The sequence below is a fragment of the Zalophus californianus genome, chromosome 12 (genome assembly GCF_009762305.2).
Source record: "Zalophus californianus isolate mZalCal1 chromosome 12, mZalCal1.pri.v2, whole genome shotgun sequence".
NCBI classification, from domain to species: Eukaryota; Metazoa; Chordata; class Mammalia; order Carnivora; family Otariidae; genus Zalophus; species Zalophus californianus.
Window position 1 is genome coordinate 77,846,584 of NC_045606.1, and position 20,970 is coordinate 77,867,553.

Sequence of the window (20,970 nt, forward strand, 5' to 3'; positions counted from 1 at the left end):
TCCTTTGATATATAGCTTATCTGACACATTCTAATTATCTATCTCAGGAGTTATCCTCAGACAAAATTTGAGAGCTCTATCTTGAGTTTTTTCATCTGTTAGCCTGATGATAAGCTGAGAGAAGCAGGAAAATGCAAGAAACAGATCTCTGAAGGTCAGGGATTGTTTCTTAGCAAATGGAGGAGGAGCAGGGTACTGTGAGGAGCAGGTGCTAATTTTCCACTCTAGCACTTCCTACTTGTCGAAGCATTTGAAAAGACTCCCTGCCTATGAATTCTGTCCCTCCAGTAGAGGCTGAGGAAGTCAATAGATAATGGCCCTTTAGAAATGACTGAGGTTATGCTTTATTCCTCACGATCTCACTGAAACGATATTTTCAGCTGAAAGCCTTATCAAATTCTTTTTCCAATTAACGTGAAAACCTTTACACAAACATGTCTACCTGGCAATACAGACCCAGGACCTTTTCTTTTCAGAGTTGGGTGAAGCTGATGCTTTCATTTTTCTCAGATTAAATGTCTAGTTGCTATGCTCTGATATGGAATGTTTTCATTCTGTATCATATATAATGAATAATAAATACGATTACTGAAAATTTAAGAATCTCTAATGAATTAATTAATTAAAAATCTCCAACAGAAATAGGCTGTTTTATAATTTGACCTATAGCCAAAAATTAGAAAGTAAACAATTTATTTGAAGCATTATGCTTAACAACTAAACTGTTTTTTTGGGGGATTGCTAAATTATTTATTATGTGGCTCAGTCACTTGGGGAAGAAAATTATTTTAATTTCCAAGATAGCCAAGAGTGACCTATCTTCAAATTTATCTTATGCTTGACATTGAAGTGGCTCCTTCTTTGTGTTCTCTTCAGCGCCGGGGTTGGAAGAACAGGCACATACATTGTGCTAGACAGTATGTTGCAGCAAATTCAACAGGAAGGAACTGTCAACGTATTTGGCTTCTTAAAACACATTCGTTCACAAAGAAATTATTTGGTGCAAACCGAGGTATGAGAAAAAGGATACTTTTTGTTGTTGTTGTTTTCTCCCCCACCCCCACCGAGAAGGACACTACCTAAGGGTTGGAGATGTCACTAGAATGTTAACGTTGCATGGACCAGACTTTGTTTTACCACGTTGATTCATATCATAGGGCTTCCGTATTAAAGCACTACCAACTGGGTGGCTTACAACAACAGAAACTTCCTGCCTTATAGTTCTGAAGGATAAGAGTACAAAATCAAGGTGTTGGCAGAGCCATGCTGCATCTGTAACCTCTATAGGAGGATCCTCCCTTGTCTGAGTTTCTAGTAGCCCTGCATAATTCTTGGATGTAGCAGCCTTACTTCGTTCAGTCTCTGCCTCCATCTTCACAGGGTCTTCTCTGTCTGTGTGTCCAAATTCCTTTTTCTTAGAAGAACAGCAGTCACTACCTCATCTTAATTAATTACATCCTCAATGACCTTATTTACAAACACGGCCACATTCTGAGGTACTGGTCAGGGGTGGTTAGGGCTTCAACATATTTTGGGGGGACACGATTCAACCCGTAACACCAGGTAATTGCATTATATGTCCTAGATGGACCAGCTACATTATGTCTATTTTGTGACCAAATGGGGAATATCTTTGAAATGACACTGATGACAAAGAAGATTAAAAAAAAAGAGTCAGTAGATCAGGCAGCGCCCCTCCCTGCTAGCAAAACCTCAGGTTTTTCCTGCATATAGTGAATAAATGCATTCATTTTCATATTTTAAAAGCATGGATTATGCTCAAATTATATCCCTTTTTAAGCCCATATGGTTTACATGACACAGGACAAAGTCTATATATCTGTATTTTTCTCCTATTTCTAAATAAAAATGAATTTAAGTTGGAAATTATGGATGGCAGCTTGAGAGCAGTCAGAGACATATGGCCCATGTGGGTGAAAATCTAACCAAACAAACTTCATTCCATGGAGGAAATGACTCTCTAGTCAGATTAGACCAGGAAAGAGTCACATACAGGAACTAGAAGACAACTATGAAAAACTGTACATAAAAGTGCACTAAATTATATAGGACTGACTAAAGGGAGAACTGGAATGGACAGAAGAACACCCATGAGAAATACAGAGTCAGGAAACTCCTCATGCAAAATAAGAAAGCAGGTAGCCCGTTTGGAGGCTGGGCAGAGAGCATTGCCTTGCCTCTTTCCCACCAATGTCAACACAGAAGAAGTAAAGAGGTGAGGGACAAGAAGAGTTATGTTGTCTCCTGACTGCCTCCTTTCCAACATCTGATTTCCTGCCATGTCTAGTAAGCAATCTTTTGTGGGTCCAACCCCGCCATTATGTAAGACTCTCTTTGTCCGTCGGTGAAAAATAGATTAAGTACTTTTGTGCTTAGATATATATAAAGAAAACCTGAAATGATGTTCCCTATTGTCATTGTTTTGCCAGGAACAGTATGTTTTCATTCATGATGCTCTGGTTGAGGCCATACTTAGTAAAGAGACTGAGGTGCCAGACAGCCATATTCATGCCTATGTCAACACTCTCCTCATTCCTGGACCAACAGGCAAAACGAAGCTGGAGAAACAATTCAAGGTGAGTTCTCTTAGAAGCCTCTTGGATGTTACCACACAATTCAGTGTTCCTGCAGCCTCATTTGAGTTGACAAGGCCATGTGCACGGGTTCAGAGCACAGTTGGTACAGTGGCTTTGTGTTGCTCTTTACAGTGGGCAACAAAACCATGTGGTCAATTTCAAGGAGAATCTTAATTTTGACTAGCAAGAGGAAAAGTTCTCAAGAACTCTGGATTAATGTTTACAAATGCAAACTTGGTCCAAGAATGGAGGGCACAGAGCATAACAGAAGGGACAGGCAGACCTCCTAATACAGACTGCATAAGGGCTCTTTTTCCTTTGAAAAAACCAGACCACTTCACGATGAATGATCCGGCTCAGGCTGTTCATGCCACTCGTTGGAAAAATCTGTCTCACTTGAAGGCCCTAGACTAGAGAAGAGGCCACCCCAGAACAATAGCTCTTCAACCCCAATTTCTCCCACCCACCTTGTCACAAGGCAGTGAGCTAGAGAAGAGAGTATGTTTTGTTCAATATCATACTTTCTACAATCCAAGTTCTCTGGCTTCCAGAAATCAATCAGCAAAGAATTCAGAAAGTGGATCCTACGGGAACCCTCTAGCCGTGCTAGGGGAATTTGCACAGTTGTGGTTTTCCCAAGGAATGGAGGCTGTGTTGTTTGCTCTACCTTATTCCTATACTAACCTTTTACTTCCCAGGATTCCTAGAGAAACAGGACCAATTTCTGAAGAAGGAATATCTAGGAAAAATTTGAAAGACCCTGGAAAAACCCAGGAGAGTTAACAAACCTTGAGATCACAGGGTGGTTTTTTTTTCGTCTTTTCTCCAGGCTACAACAGAAAAGATGTTAGTCACTACAGATTCCTTCTCATTTTTTGCCTTCTCAGTCAGCACCTTTTGTGCCTTTGGAGGAGTGAAGAGAAAGATTAAGGGTGAATGCTGCACTTTGAACCTGCCAGGAGGACATAAATGTTTTTGTTCAGCAAAGTTTGTCTGAGTAATAACAGAACACTAAATAAAGAGAAAGTATGAAGTTTGACTTCCAGAAATAGATAATAAAGGAGTATAAATCATCCACATTAGGTTAGGATAGCTTTCTTCTAAATTAAAAAATATATAGGTATTACTCATTTTCAACAGAATTCTCATTTTAGCATGACTTACCCCTACACAACTGCATGAAAGAATTGATATGGCTTACATTAGATAACCCAGGATCAAAATGGAAAGATCAACTATGAGGCCAGAATCTTAATTAATTAATTAATTAATTAAGGGAGGTACATTTGACTCTGTTTCCTGTTAACACCTGACTAGGGAGATACAGAAGTGTGTGTGTGTGTGTGTGTGTGTGTGTGTGTGTGTGTGTGCGCGCACACACACACTGTCCTATAAGACATTAGTCATTCAAGTTTTTCTATAGATACAATCCCTTGAAGTAAGTTACATGTCTGTTTATTTCTGGGTATTTATCTGCAGAAAACAAAAACACTAACTCAAAAAGATACCTGCACTTTTATGTTCAGTGTGGAATTATTTACAACAGCTAAGATATGGGAGCAATCTAAGTGCCCACTGATGGATGAATAGGTAAAGAAAATGTAGTATATTATTCAGCCATAAAATAGAATGAAATCTTGGCATTTGCAACAAGATGGATAGACCCTGAGGGCATTATGGCAAGTGAAGTAAGTCAAAAATAACTCAGTGAAATAAGTCAGACAGAGAAAGGTAAACACCATATGATACCACTTACATGTGGAATTAAAAAAAAAAAAAAAACAAAACAAGTTCATAGATGCAGAGAACAGACTGATGGTTGCCGGGGGCAGACGGTAGGGGTTGGGCCAAATGGGTGAAGAGGGTCAAAATGTACAAACTTCCAATTATAAAATAAATCAGGCATAGGGGTGTAATGTACAACATGGTGACTATAGTTAATAATACTGTAGTGCATATTCGAAAGTTGCTAAGAGTGTAGATCTTAAATGTTCCCATCATTAAAAAAAAGATTTTGTAGGGGCGCCTGGGTGGCCCATCCCTTAAGCATCTGCCTTCGGCTCGGGTTGTGGTCCCAGGGTCCTGCGATCAAACCCCGCATCAGGCTCCCTGCTCAGCGGGAAGCCTGCTTCTCCCTCTGCCACTCCCCCTGCTTGTGTTCCCTCTCTCGCTGTGTCTCTCTCTGTCAAATAAATAAATAAAATCTTTAAAAAAAAAAGATTTTGTAACTATATATGGTAAGGGATGTTAATTAGACTTGTGATTATTGTGCAATGCATTATGATAATACACCTGAAATTAATGTAATGTCATATATCAGTTATGCCTCATTTTTTAAAATTTTTTAATTTTCTTAAATTTAAATTCAATTAATTAACATATAGTGTATTATTAGTCTCAAATGTAGAGTACAATGATTGATCAGTTGTATATAACACCCAGTGCTCATTACACCACGTGCCCTCCTTAATGCCCATCCCCCAGTTACCCCATCCTTCAACCCCCCCCATCCCCTCCAGCAACCCTCAGTTTGTTTTCTGGAGTTCAGCATCTCTTATGGTTTGCCTCCCTCTCTGTTTTTGTCTTATTTTATTGTTCTGACAAAATCAGAGAGGAAGACAAACCATAAGAGATTCTTAATCATAAGAAACAAACTGAGGATTGCTGAAGGGTGGCACCTGGTTGGCTCAGTCGGTAGAGCATGTGATTCTTGATCTTAGGGTCATGAGTTTGAGCCCCACGTTGGGAACAGAGTTGACTTTAAAAAAATAAAATAAAGAGAGATTACTTTAAAAAAAAAAAAACTAACGGAAAGAGATCCATGGCAGTGGCACATAGGGGAGAAGAGATTATTAGAGGGAGAGGAAATCCTGAGAAGGGGCCAAGGAGAAGGATTCAAGACAAGGAGGGATTGGGGCAAAATGCTGGGACACGTAAATGGGTGTGGTGGCAGGAAGTGTATGGGCTCCAATGCCGGAGACTGAGGGAATATTCTGTGGCTTCTATTCCCTGTGTGACACAGGAGATGAATGTGTATGTGTGTGTGTGTGGTATGTGTGTGTGCACAGGCATGGGGTGTACATGTGTGTTTGTACACATATTCTAAAATAAAGATGTTAAATAGCTGCTGGAGGGGGAAGAGTTGATTTCAAGGAATCTATACTGTACTGACCATATTCTCAGAACCTAATCCAGTAAAATTAGAATTGACCATGAAAACTTGCCCTGAAAAAAATCCAGATATTGGACAATAAAAATGTTCTTTCAAATAATTGACCTATTAAAAAGGAAATTATAGGGCGCCTGGGTGGTGCAGTTGGTTAGCCAACTGCCTTCGGCTCAGGTCATGATCCCGGAGTCCCAGGATCGAATCCCACATCGGGCCCCCTGCTTGGCAGGGAGTCTGCTTCTCCCTCTGACCCTCCCCCCTCTCATGTGCTCTCTCTCTCTCTCTCTCACTCTCTCTCTCAAATAAATAAATAAAATCTTTAAAAAAAAAGAGAAAAAGGAAATTGTAAAATCTTTAGAATTAAAGGTCAACAGAAGCATTACATTGCATAACTTGTATGATACAATAGAAGTTGTATCTAGAAAGAAAGTTATAGCCTTAAATATATTCATTTGAGAATAAAAAAAAATAAAAGCAAACGAAATAGGCACATCATGTAAAAATTAGAAGAGAAGCATGGTACACCCAAAGAGGGAGACAGAAAATTTTTAAGCAAGTTAAAGCTTTCTTAAATAGAAAGTTAAAGTAATTAAATAGAAACAGATGAAACAAAACCAAACGCAGGTTCTGTCAAAGACTATAAAACAAACAAACCTGTGGCCAGATTGGTGAGAAAAGGGAAGAGAGAGTATACAGAAATAGATATTAAGATAAAAAACAGGGATATAATTATAAATATTTTAGAAATGTTTTTTTCTAACTTAAAAAGCATAGTATGAACATATTTGTGACGATACATTTGAAAACCTACATGAATGAATTTTTTTAAGAAAAAGTAAGCAAGATATACTTATAAAGAAATGAAAAATCCAGCTAGACCAATAACCATTAAATAAATTGTATCAGTTACCAAAAATCTCACCTCCAAAATAAAACCGGAACTGAAAGAATTACCAAACTTTTAAGGGACAGAAAATTCCAAACTCTAGGATAAAATATCTGGGTAGAAAATAAACCTAACTATTTTACTGGACAAGTATAACTTTGATACCAAAACTGTACAAAGATAGTATAAATAAAGAAATGTATAGGTCAGTTTCATTTATTAACTTAAATGCTAAAATCCTATTTAAAAAATACTGGGGTGCCTGGGTGGCTCAGTTGGTTAGGCGTCTGCCTTTGGCTCAGGTCATGATCCCAGGGTCCTGAGATTGGGCTCCCTGCTCAGTGGGGAGTCAGCTTCTCCCCTGTCCCTCCCCGTCCCCTGCTTGTGCTCTCTCTCATGCTCTCTCTCTCTCAAAAAATAAAATCTTTAAAAAATATATCAGCAACTCAAATCCAGCAGTGTGTTTTTCTTTTTAAATATTATGACCAATTAGGGTTTGTAGAGTTTGTTTCAAGAATGAAGTGACAATTTAACATTAGAAAATATGAACAAATTTAGTTATGAGAATTGTATGGCCCTCTCAAAAGATGTAGAAAAAACAGTAGACAAAATTAAGTACTATTCATAACAAAAACTCTTAGTAAGTTAGAAATAGAAGGAAGCTTTCTTCATCTTACAGAGGCTACAATGTAAATGTCACACACAAAATTTAAAGTTGGAAATTTTCATAGTTTTTAGAAAAAACAATAAATGTCAGCTGCTGACACTATTAGTCAACATTCTACTGGAAATCAGGTTAAACCAAAAAAAAAATGTATAAAAGTAGAAAAGAATTTGCAGATGATACACTTTTCTATATAGAACATCAAGAGAAACAAAACTTCTAATATTTATTATTAGAACTCAACTCTTAATTACAGTTCAAGTATATATGAAAATCAATAGCATTGTAACTCATTAGCTATCGATTGTTAGAAAAGATATTAGAGCAAAAACAGCCAATTCAACAACCACAGCAAACAGAAACAAAAACTCTATGGTCTCAAAAATAAACGTAACAAAAGGTGCGATGAATGTGTAGAAAAAAAATTATAAAACTGAATTGAAGAGCGTAGAATTAGACCCAACAAATATAGATACAATTTTCCTGAATGGAAATTTGTGAAGATGTTGCTCCTCCTAAATTAAGTATCAGTGTGGTACCAATCACATTCTCCCAGGATTTGTCATGGGAAATCAAGAAGTGATTTTAAAATTAACATTTAGAAAAGTAACGAGCGAAGTCATCCAAAGCAATACTAAAAATAAAAAATAAAATAGAAGTGTGTTGTACAGTATATGGAAGATTTATTATGTAGATACTATCATTAACACTAAAAAACAGACAAATCATCCAGAGGAACCATGCATATGTGGAAAGGTTATTGGACAGATAGTACACCACAAATCAATGAGGAAAGGACCGACTAACCAATAAGGGAAATTGGGACAATTTCCATGTGGAAACAAGTAAAATTGGATTCTTACCACACCTCAAACACTAAAATTATTCAAGATGAATAAGGTACCTAAAGGTGACAACAAGGTTTTATAACTATTATAAGAACATTAGCAATATATATTTTGAAGACATCAGGGTAGAAAAGGATATAATTTGCAGAAATCTTAAAAAATTAGTTGGCTGTGAGTGTCTGTGTGATTAAAGAGAACAACGACCTTAGCAACTTTTTAAACAGATTATAGCCTTACATTCAAGACGTCAAAACCCTCTACAAATTAATAAATGATAGTGAAGTAGAAATATAAAAAGGCAATCATCAAAGAAGAAACCTAAATGGCTAATGAATGCTACAATTCACAATCTCACAGTAATTAAGGAAATGCAAGTCAAAACCATGGTCTACCACTTATCATCTATCAGACTATCAAAAATTAAATGCTGATGACTCCTAATTCCATGTGTGGGTATTAAGAAACATACAAGAGATATTCATTGCTACAAAGTTTAGAAAAGCAAAATATTGGAAATAATCCTAACATTCGCTAGTTGGGGAATAAATAGCAAGTAGATCATTCGTGAAATGGAGTACTAAAAGAATGAATGAAATCCAACCATATACATATATATGCACACACACGCATTCCATGCAATTTACCCCCAACTGCAGAGTGAGATGTAAGTGGAAGACATAGCACACACCTATAGAGGAAGCCACGGGGAAGATCCTCCCAGGGCTAACATCAAACTAGAGACATTCTGTGCTTCTTCCAGCTCCCCTGGTGTAGAGAACATAGATGTGCCAGGGAGTTAGTTCAAGTAATTCTTGGAAAACCAGATATATGTATATTCAGTATCTTATCTTGGTTTCTTGGTCGGGTCGTGTGTGTGTGTGTGTGTGTGTGTGTGTGTGTGTGTGTGTGTGTGTTTGGGTGACTTAAATAATCTATATTTTTCCTTGACTCTCTTTCTCAGCTCCTGAGTCAATCAAATATACAACAGAGTGACTATTCTACAGCCCTAAAGCAATGCAACAGGGAAAAGAACAGAACTTCTTCCATCATCCCTGGTAGGTTATACTGAATCATGAAAAAAAAAAACAAACCCTCTTTTATAATAAAAACCTGGAAGGCAATATGACAATATTTTTACATCTTGGAATGAATTGATTCACTCAGTATTTTTCTAATTATGCCTGATAATGTACCTGTTAAAAAGGACTCTTAAATCCTGAAGTCCATCTAAAAAATGCAAAACACATAGAAGAGCTGGCTTACAGATCAAAGACACTCAACTTGAGACATGCAGCTATGCTTTGCAATGTGGGGGTGGGGGGCAAAGGGTATAGAGCTGTGAGCGTGGTGGTTCATGACGAATGTTCTATGTTCCAGTGGAAAGATCAAGGGTTGGCATTTCATCTCTGAGTGGGGAAGGCCCAGACTACATCAATGCCTCCTATATCATGGTAAGTCAGAGAAATCACTGGAAAGCTGCCTACTAGCTTGTGCTACCAGAACCAAAACCAGTATGGGCTTCCTGAAGCAGTGGCTGCAGACATAGGTTAACACCACTGGTGGATAGAAGCCAAATCTAATGACCACAGACTGCGGCCCACTGGGGCAAGAATAACAGCATTCCTTGTTGTTTTTATGTGTGCTGGGACTGGAGAACCCTCAAGCAAGACAAATCAGTATATGCAGGAACTGAACTCACCATTGAGGACTGATGAGAAGATAGAAAGCATACAGTCAGCCATCTAAGAGGCTCCATTTCATTTACCCTGAACAGACCCAGGACACAGTGACTTCAGGAAAGCCCGTCTCCCTGAGTTTACCAATCCAGGTTTGCAGTAGTGTTGACCCAGTGAACTGGGCTCATTTGAAGACCTGGATTCCTAAAGACATAATCCTTTCCTTCTGTGTTTAGATTTTCTATGAGAAACAGTTGGCTGTTTTATGCCTCTCGTTTCCATTTCAGGCCTATCGATCATAGGAAGCTTGGCTTCAGATGAAAAGGTTGTAATTCCCATGCCAAAACCACTTTTCATTTATCCAGCAAAGAAAATATTTAGGACTATTCATGCAGGAAACAGGGAGATATGTGGTGGTGGCATCTTAATACATGCCGAATCAAATGAGCCCCTGGGGAATAGGAACAGGATCTGAGAGACCCAGAGCAGAAGAGGATAAATGAGCCATAATTTTAGTGAGCAGCAACATGGAAATCATGACCAATCCAATGGCTGCAAGTTCCAGGTTTCTGCAGCAAAATCTGCAAGTGCCTTCTATTCCTCTCCAATAGAGGAAGCTGGGGTGTCTGGACACCAAGGGTGTTCTGTAGTCAGTAGGTGTAAAATTTGGCACTTTGCATTGGGACTTGTGGAAAGTGAGAAATATAAACTCCCCTCTGGATTTCCATTCTATCTAGTGTAGGAGACATGGTCCATGTGCCATTTTGGTAAGTCTGCTTCTAGACGTGATAGCTAGGTAGACTTGGGCACGACACTTAACTTCTTAAGCCTCAGTTTAATCATCTGAAAAAGGGGGACCACAGTTCCTGTTGCATAGTACTTCTGTGAGACATAAGGGAATTAGGGGGAAGAAAATGCTAGTCCTATGCCTGGTGTATGGAGAGTGCCTTGTAAACATCAGCTATAATAATCACATTATTATTTACAGACACAATCTAAAAATAAAAAGACTACCTTGACTTAAGGTCCATTAGCTTAGACATGTATTTGGCATATTTAAAGTCATCTGTTGGGGCTCTTTCTATCTTCTCTTTGGTTTCGTAGGGTTACTATCAGAGTAATGAATTCATCATTACCCAGCATCCTCTTCTCCATACCATCAAGGATTTCTGGAGGATGATATGGGACCATAATGCCCAGGTGGTAGTTATGCTTCCTGATGGTCAAAACATGGTAAGCGCCCCCATCCCCGGTCACTTTTGGTACTTGCCTTATAGGAGATAACAAGTCACAACAGCCAGAAGTCCAAGTATACCAACAAATAAAGTAATTTTTTTCAACTAGTAAACTAATGTCACTGGAGTTGTACCTTGTCTACTATTGGGCCTTGTTTGGTTATGTTACCATGTCCCAGGTCTGACATTGTAGAATGACAGTTTTAAATAAAAGTAAGTTAAAATGAACTTAAATTTAAGTATTCTGTGATACTGCTTAAGAAAAAACAGAATTTCAACCATGAAGTCAGTCCATATGCTTCTATTTACATTTTTTAAAAAATAAAACTCGTTAGGATATTTGGAGAGTCCCTCAGTTAAAAGAGATCTATAGAAGTACAAAAAAAGGGGGGGGCTATTTTGTTTAGGTTTTGCACATATACTTAACTTGGAGATTTATTTCTTAGCTATAAAGTTAGACTGACCATTCCAGATGACACTGGAAATTGCTGAGCTCTTAAAATCACTTGAATCTTCTCTACTCAGTTATCATTTACAGAAGTAACAACTTATCATTGTTACTGATGAGCTAAGAGCAAAACAACAAAGCAATAGTTTGGTTTCTTAAATGTAATATTTTATTCTGCACATCAAACTTGTGTAAGGCTCAATATTTTAAGAGTAAGTTTTGAGATCCAAAGAAAAATTTGAGTTGAATTTGCTGTGTGAACCGGTTAACTTCATTTCACGGTCTGACTTACTAAGCATTTGATGAAAATCATACTTCTTTGGTATTTAATCCTCCAGGCAGAAGATGAGTTTGTTTACTGGCCAAATAAAGATGAGCCCATAAACTGTGAGAGTTTTAAGGTCACTCTTATGGCTGAAGAACACAAATGTCTGTCTAATGAAGAAAAACTTATAATTCAAGATTTTATCTTAGAAGCTACACAGGTATGGACATAACTGAAATAACAGACTTCTCATGTTAAGCACGTGTTATGTTAAATATATGCTGATTTAAGGATCTTCCCTAGAAATAAAAAGGAACCTAATTTCTTACAAATTAAGACCGATTACCCAAAAATCAGTTTTACCTGACTTGTCACTTTCATTTTCAAAATCCTATAGAATCATTAAACATTAACTGCCACTAAACTACACCATTCACACACAGGAAATCAACGATTTCTCTTTTACTCCAGAGTAGTTCTGACAGAACTTATATTGAGAATAAACTTAGTAAAAAAAACATAATAATTTCATTAATCCTAATTCTGATGTTTTAAGGGAAATTTTTACTTTGCATTCTTCTAAGTAAAAGAGGAAAAATATTATCTACCAAAATGAGCTTACCACTATCTACCAAGAGACAATGTGTTATAAGTGAAGAAGTGCTTTGACGAGATGCAGTACAATGAACTAGGATTGTTTTGCTAATTCTTGGTTACCTATAAGGCAGCAATTCGAATTCCTTGTCAAGAATTATTTATAGAATTACAGTACAGTACATAATTTGGTATACAGCTACAGTAAAATGTTAACAGATACTAATAATAGGGAGTAAGGCATGTGAGATGCAGAGTACGTCCCCAATCGGAGAAAGGTTAAATCATGTTTTAGATGATTTAAATGTTGCGCTTTACTATACTCTAATTCTGAGAGTGGATAAACCATATAAAATTTAGGTTCTGCGGCTTATTTTTCAATGTAGCATTTGATTGAGTACACTTTAGGAAGCTGAGGGTCAGAGGTTTAAGGGATATAAAGTCACACAGCCTGGCTGGTCACTGACACAAGAATCAGAAGTAGACTGGATGTCCATCCCCTTTGCCAGCATTTCCCCGCCCTGTCATGTAATTACACTCTCATGTAATTGAGGGCAATTAATGCTGGTATTTGAAGAAGTCTATGTTATTTTTAAAAACAAATGTTAACAGTGAAGATGTCTTTTTGTATTAAATAGTGGCGCAGAGACATCTTTGGTACAGGGTTTCAGAGTTTGATTACCATAATGAACACACAAATAAGCCTTATTTTTAGAATGAAAAGGAGATTACATGTATACATGGGACATGAGGTATCACAGCAGTTTCTTCCCTCCGAGATGGAGGATGGACTGCAACCGCTGCTGTTCACTTGTGCATGTGATTGGGTTTTATTACCTTCCTGTAATTCCTGATTTCCCCAGTTACTCCACTCGTAATAAATTGTCACTCACCAATATGACTCTTCTAAAAATATTAAGTTTTCTCTCTTCTTACAGGATGATTATGTACTTGAAGTGAGGCATTTTCAGTGCCCCAAATGGCCAAATCCAGATAGCCCCATTAGTAAAACTTTTGAACTTATAAGTATTATCAAAGAGGAAGCTGCCAACAGAGATGGGCCTGTGATTGTCCATGATGAGTAAGTTCCTCTCTTTAAACTCTTTCATGCCTGAGCACTCTCCAGGTGGTCAGATATTTGTTTTCTTTGTACTAACCTCGTGCTTTGGACCAGTTGTGGTGACTCAGCCAGGAGAGATCATCAGCTTTTTATAAACAAGGTTAATACAGAATTCGGTTTTGTTTTTTGTGTTTTTTTCACTTCTCTTGGAGTTCCTGCTGAAGGCAGAAGATGGGTACCTGATCACAAGAATGTGCTCTTGTATTGTATGCTGAGATCACTTTGTGTGATGAGTCAGTGTTTTGGCACTTGAATTTTTACAGGTGCTAACCGGAGAGACATTTCTAAGTTATTGATGCGCTGGATAGGATTAAAATTGATACAGTTTTTATTTATCAGGAACAGGAATCGAACCAATAGATCTTTCCAGGGTCCTGTTATGAACAAATAAAAAAGCATATGCTGGAATTATGTGTTATATATACATTATATATTAGATATAACTTATCAAATCTTTGTGATTTATTACCAACCCCTTCCAGAGTATAAAAATAACAAATGTATGAATAAACATTAAACTTCTATAAAGTATCCCATTACTAATATCATGAACACTTGCTAATGTTTCAAATTAAACCATAGTTCTCTACATGATAAAGAGAGACATTTCATTAATTTCTGTGTTCCCACTACAAAGTTGTCAAGGCTTTGTGAGTTCTAAATGTGAATGTTTGATGCATCTGAATGGAGTCTTTGTCCCTTCCCTTTGCTTCAAGGCATGGAGGAGTGACGGCAGGAACTTTCTGTGCTCTGACAACCCTTATGCACCAACTAGAAAAGGAAAATTCCATGGATGTTTACCAGGTAGCCAAGATGATCAATTTGATGAGGCCAGGAGTCTTTGCCGACATTGTAAGTATAAGAACAGTGAACCAAACTTTCACTGTTAGAGTGCTGCTTACTTCCTAAAGGCTGCCAAAATAATTTTATCATGTATCAAAAAAAAAAAAATCTCATTGACTCATAACATATTACTACCATGTAGTATTCGAACTGAATTACAAGTTAATCAGTCCACAATCTATGGAACTGGAATAATAAACAATACACATTTAAAGTTTATCTTCCAGAAAATTGATGGATAAAATTTTTTAAATTTCATGTCTCCTTTTGCAAGACTTACTGTAATTCTGAAAAATACCCTCAGTAGAAGCACCAACTTCTCCGACTTACCCCACAAAATAGTTATCTTGGGGTGGGGTTCAAGTTCTGCATAGCCTGAGAACAGTCAGAAGACAGATCTTGAAGACTTCAACGTTGGAACTGTTCACTTTTTTCTAAAGACGAATTCAATTTTGGTACTTAACAAATGGGTAGTTCCTGGGTACTTTTATTTTTTTATTTTTACTGAATCTTTTTTTTTTCTATGTTCAATTAGCCAACTGGGTACTTTTAAAAAGAGAAACTTGTACAATCAAGAAAGAGACACAGCATATTTGGAGAGATAAGTCTCAACTCTGAAAATAATTTGGAAGTTTTTAATATCGTAGAAACAAGGGCTGGAAAGACAATAGGGATCTTCATGCAAATGCCCCAGTGGAAGACTTTTAGGTGGATATAGTAGTCATAGACTCACCTCCAGCTGCCTGGTCTGTGGATGTGTAAGGGTCCATCTTTAAGCCTTCATTCAGTCCAGACCAGTTGTCCAGAAAGTAAGGTAACCCTTGCAAATGTGCACTTCAGAGGAGCACTTATTAAAAGTCATTCAGGCCAGTTGAGTTATATTAAGCTGCTCCTATGTGAAATTGTTTTCCAGAGATTGAACTTTCACCTGGTTCATGGATGCATTGAATGATGCACCGATTCACGTGTGGGCCTAATGATTTTCCACTATGATGTCAGTTACTGGCTCACATTCTCTGAAACTGCCTTTGTCCCCGCCCCCCCCACCACCACCCAAATTGGCACCTGTAAGAGAACTCTTTATTCTTCTGTGTCTCTACTCTGAGACCATAGCAGGGCCCATGCTCACCTTTGTTCAAAGCAGGGCATAGGACCAGTCAGGCTGGTACGGTGTGAAGAACACTTGGTAAAAAGTGGATCTGGTAAAAAACATTCTGCATGAACCCCTGAGCTGACAATGCTGTCCTTTCTGGGACCTCTCCATAAACAGAGAAACCCAATGGATTTCATCACAGCTGGAGAAAGGAGAATGAGTAAGTTATTTATGAGTGGCTTATAGGTGCCTCCTACCAAAGGATTACACGCAAGTTGATAAATCAGTAACAGTAATCTGTCACATCACCTTCTGATTCCATGACATAAACGAATAACAATGGAGTGCTTACCATTGACAAAAGTATGTTGGTCAGTTTTCTAGGTCAATGAATGTTGGCTACTAGAAAAGCTACTTTAAATTTCACCCGAAAGAGATATTAATATAGATTGTGTACTTCTGCAGCCTGTAACAGGCCCCTTAACACAATGCCCTTCTCTGACCAGTGCCAAAGCATGACTGAAAATATTACTTCTTTTTACAAATGTCCATCTTCACTGAGCTTCTTGTTTATGACCTCACATTCTCTGTCCTCCAGGAGCAGTATCAGTTTCTCTACAAAGCGGTCCTCAGTCTTGTGAGCACGAGGCAGGAAGAGAATCCATCCACCTCTCTGGACAGTAATGGCGCAGCATTGCCTGATGGAAATATAGCCGAGAGCTTAGAGTCTTTAGTTTAGCACATAGGGGGGTGAGGGGAATCCATACCTGAGCATTGTTTTCCTCTTTCTGAAACCAGACAGGAAAATCACTTCAGTCCTTCTGTTATCTGTTTGCTTACTTTCCATCACTTGACAGTAATTTTCATGACATAGGATTCTGCTGCCAAATTTACATCATTAACAACGTGTGCCTTTCTGCAAAACTTCTTGTAATTCACTTATTGTGTTTAAACTAAAATGGTTGAATTTTACAGTATTTCTAAGAATGGAATTGTGGGGGTTTTTTTGGTATTGATTTTAACAGAAAATTTCAATTTATAGATATGAGGAATTCCCAACTACATAAAACATGTTTGTTTTTAGTGTCAAATTTTAGCTGTATTTGTAGCAATCATCGGGTTTGCTAGAAATATAACTTTTAATATAGTAGTTTGTAAATAAAACACCCCGTTCCCTCTGATATTCAACATTTTACAACTGCAGTATTCACCTAAAGTAGAAATAATCTGATACTTACTGTAAATACTGCTCTAGTGTCTCCATGGACCAAATTTATATTTATAATTGTAGATTTTTTATATTTTACTACTGAGTCAGTTTTCTAGTTCTGTGTAATTGTTTAGTATAATGATGTAATTCATTATCTGGTCTTATTCTACAAGTCTCCTGATATCCTTTCATGTTATCTTGGTAATTAACTGTTTTAGCATGTAACTCTAACTTTTATGGGAAATAGAGATACACTTGTTTTGAAAGAAGATGTTTTTATGAGAATAACACCTTATCCAGTATTGTTTAAATGGTTTTTATCCAAGGCATTGCAAAAATAAATATAAATATTGCTCTCGATTTGCATTTGTTTGGGGAGTGTTGTGCTGGGGCAGGTGTAGCAGAAAATTGTAGAAAGGGGTCCCCCTGGGACGGTGGAAGTGAAAAAAGGTGGATGGGATGGAGCGGCAGAGAGAGCTGTGAATCCCAGTCTGGGCATTGAGGCACACGGGGAACTCACAGACACTACACAACTACCATGATTACCTTATTAGGACCTAACTACGTACAACGTACCAAAAAATGTTGGGAAACTTCGGTTTAGAACCAAGCTGGGACTTAGAATTAGGCAGATTTGGTCGTCAGGGACAAGCTAAGCTGGTTTGGAAGCCAGATAAATTGACAAAGACCAGGAGCTCTTAAATCCCAGAGTGGAAAGAAGGTAAGATGCCCTAAATTAAGGGAAATTGTCAGGATCCAAGAGCTGTGTGGAGCTGAAGTGCAGGAAAATGGAATCAGCCTTGGTGACAGGCTGACTCGGGGACTGGAGGCAGTCCCCTGCCTCAGCTGGGAGCGTTGTACAGCACTGCCTGATGAGGGCACTCATCCCCAAGAACGCCCAGAGCAAGAGGCCAGGAAAAGTTTCCTTTAAACTCATGGCTCTCGGAGTATGGTTCCCAGACCAGCAGTAGCAGCAAAACCTGGGAACTGGTGCAAAATACAAATCCTAGATTCCCATCCCAGACCTACCATATCAGCAACTCTGAGGTTGAAGGTCAGCAATCTAATGCATGCTGAAGTTTGAGAACCACTGCTCTACAGCAACAATTCAGGGAGCCTCCAGGTTCCTTAAGCACTATCAGGAAATGTTCACCAGATCCTTCAAATAGAACCAAAATTAATTAGCTTTCCTTTGAAAGCAGTAGTCATGAAGAGAGGTGAAACAGGAGAAAGTTCAACAAATGATAGAGTGTCACAAATCACACGATGTTGGTAAGCACCACTTTACCTTTACTTGTGCCTTTACCAGGCACAAGAAAAACAAATGTGCAGCTTTCCCACCTTCCCTGGGAGGAAAGCCACAAAGTTAGTTTTGATTTCTTGGTTACTTTTCTAATCTTACCTCCTAGTTCTCTTGTTTCATATTTTTCCCTCATAACCCACAATGTTTAATCACAAGCTGATCTGAACCAGGAGTACATGTCACCTTAATTATTTTGTCTGTCTTTTCCTTGGCCTTTGTCCCAAGAACAAACACCCTTTGGGGGGATATGGAATTTTTTTTGCCTTCATGATTATTTATCAGTGAGGTGCCTTGCAGAATCTCTTCCAAAGGAAAGTAATTATGCAAGTAACATGTATGGTAAGTCAACATTGTATAGACAAATTCTAATAAATATACCAGAACTGTAAGGTCCATCATAGTTGCAGTGTGATACTCCCTGAGAATTTATGGCAGCTCCTTCTTCACATATAATTAATACAAACATTTCATACATACATATTCCACTAATTATTCCAGCATAGTAATCTTAATGTTCTTACTTCTGATCTAAAACTCCCTAATTTGTTAGCATATAAAATGCCTTAGACCATTTCTCTGATATTCAGAACTTGGAAAATAAGGTCTCTTTATAAGCAGATTTATTTTTAAATATTTTATTAGAATTGAATTCCACTTGCAAATAGCACATAGAATCAGAAGTATTAATCATTTACTGGATTAAAGTGAACTTTTTAGGGAAAATTGGAAAATCTACATATTTGTCAAAATAAAACACACTTCTTCTTCTTCTTATTATTATTATTATAAACCGTGATTGAAAATCACCCACTAACTTGCTAATTGCAAAATATTCTGGTGCATTAGAGGGCTCCTTTTCATTAGTACAATATTAGTGTGTTAGAGTAGGTGGTATTAAATCGTAAGGCATATAAATGACACATATTACATCAGTTTGAAGAAATTAGACATCTTGGCATTAAATTAGAGTTAGTAAGGTTTTCTTTACAGTAATCATTTTTTAAATGAAAAACAAGATATGAAAGTGGGAGTAAGAAAGGCTGTGGGTGTGAATTGGAAACTTCTCATCGTATACACAAGTTCTGCTCAGTCCATCCGAGGTGGCACATTCTAAGCAGGCCACAAGAAATGACACGGACTGACCTTTGAAAAACTTTTCAAATATGCTAATTTGCAATACTTCCCTCTGCAACTCAATGTGCCATTCAGCATATCTCTCAGATTCTTATGATCTTGCTTCAGCCCTAGAGGAGTCACCTCAGTTCCAAATTAAACAGAGAGAAAGGAACAGATACAAGACATTTCTTCCTTGCTGCTCACTTGTTTAATGAAGCCATGTACCAAAACTACAGCATTAAGGTTCCTAATGAAGAATATTAGAAAAGTCTTTCATGGCACATTTACTTCAAGTAAGAGTTTTAATGGGTTCAAGAAGTTAAACCTGCCTTCCTTGGACTTTTTAGAGAGTAAATGAGAAAACTGCCACCTTTTGTCATTAGAGTATGTCCAGTTCTAAGCTCATGGGGATACATAAAAAGATTCAAAGAACCAGGGCACCTGGGTGGTTCAGTCGTTAAGCGTCTGCCTTCAGCTCAGGTCACGGTCCCAGGGTCCTGGGATCGAGCCCCGCATCGGGCTTACTGCTCGGCAGGAAGCCTGCTTCTCCCTCTCCCACTCCCTCTGCTTGTGTTCCTTCTCTCGCTGTGTCTCTCTCTGTCAAATAAATAAATAAAATCTTAAAAAAAAAAAAGGTTCAAAGAACCAGTTAGAGGAAACATGAAATGGTTAGAAAATAATTAAGGCCAATGAGGAAAGATTGATAATTGGGGTCATCACTGTGTATTCGCAGAATCCACCCACATGCCAGTCTCCTTCTAGGGTGCCTTCCTGTGGCAGATGGCCTTCTCCAAAAATAGCTCAACGGTATCTTCCATCCCACATGACTCATCCCATTTTGAAACTCATCCCATTCGGCAGTGGGGTCTGTGGTTCCTCCCCTTGAATCTGGGTGGACTTGTGATTCTGGGGAAAGTGACGTTATGTGACTTCGGAGGCCAAGTCATAAAAGGCAATGCAGCTCTGCCTAGAGGTCCTGGCCCTATACCCCAGCTGAGCTTCCAGCTGACAGCAGAACCACCTGGGCAGATATGGGAACAAGCTGTCTCGCAATGGATCCCCCAGCTCCCAGTCAACACACCGCAAGTGAGACTCTGTTGAGCAGAGAGAGCTGTTGCCCCTGAGTCACACCCAAATTGCAAATTGATGAAAATGAATGACTGCTGTTTTAAGCCACTACATTTTGGGGTAGTTTGTTACATGGTGATAGTAGTTAGAACACTTCTGACACTTCAAAGACAAAAAGGCTATAAACTATAGTCCCCTGACTCCTTTGCAGCTAGGGTTGTGGGTATGAATTACATTCCACCAATTACAGGGAGCCGTAAAGTCTGGAAACGTAGACAATATTGTTTTACCATACATCATAATATAATTTTAACCCATTTATTATATATTTGCCTATACTTCTTGACTTTCTTTCTGGCCACTCTGAAAATACTATCACACAAGATTAGAAGACAGAAATAAGGCAAAGGCCATCTCCCTGCCCTCTTTGACCCTGCTGGTAAAAGGAAGCAAGGTTGTAGAGACAGATGTGGCTCTTTGTAGCCGAGTTCCAGTGTATTGAGTTGAGAACCAGTAGCAGCCATGGCAGGAAGACCAAGTACTTTTTTTTTTTAAGAGACAGAGACAGAGAGAGTGTGAACAAGGGGAGTAGGAGTGGGTAGGGGCAGAGGGAGAGGGAGAGAATCCCAAGCAGACACCATGATGAGCGTAAGCCTGATGTGGGGCTCAATCTCACAACCCTGAGATCATGACCTGAGCCGAAATCGAGTCACATGCTCAACTGAGTCACTCAGGTGCCCCTCGACCCAGTACTTTTGATTCAAGCTTCCCAATACATGGGCCCCAGCTATGAGTGTAAGGCCCCTACTGCCTTGTATGCCTTTCTCTTTAAAAT

At 38.3% G+C, this 20,970-nt stretch overlaps 1 protein-coding gene across 5 annotated transcripts in view; it reads left to right on the top strand.

Annotated features, from left to right (window-relative positions):
- Positions 1–17,008, top strand: part of PTPRZ1 (protein tyrosine phosphatase receptor type Z1) — a 166,074-nt gene extending 149,066 nt beyond the window's left edge. For all 5 annotated transcript variants that reach the window (XM_027574176.2, XM_027574175.2, XM_027574173.1 and 2 more), the window contains 9 exons: positions 877–1,012; positions 2,451–2,597; positions 9,126–9,219; positions 9,542–9,615; positions 10,945–11,073; positions 11,862–12,008; positions 13,321–13,463; positions 14,219–14,354; positions 16,037–17,008. In XM_027574176.2, coding sequence (XP_027429977.1) covers positions 877–1,012; positions 2,451–2,597; positions 9,126–9,219; positions 9,542–9,615; positions 10,945–11,073; positions 11,862–12,008; positions 13,321–13,463; positions 14,219–14,354; positions 16,037–16,177 — 1,147 coding nt within the window. In that variant the 3' untranslated portion in view covers positions 16,178–17,008. The remainder of the gene's footprint in view (positions 1–876; positions 1,013–2,450; positions 2,598–9,125; positions 9,220–9,541; positions 9,616–10,944; positions 11,074–11,861; positions 12,009–13,320; positions 13,464–14,218; positions 14,355–16,036) is intronic.
- Positions 17,009–20,970: the final 3,962 nt, after the last annotated feature.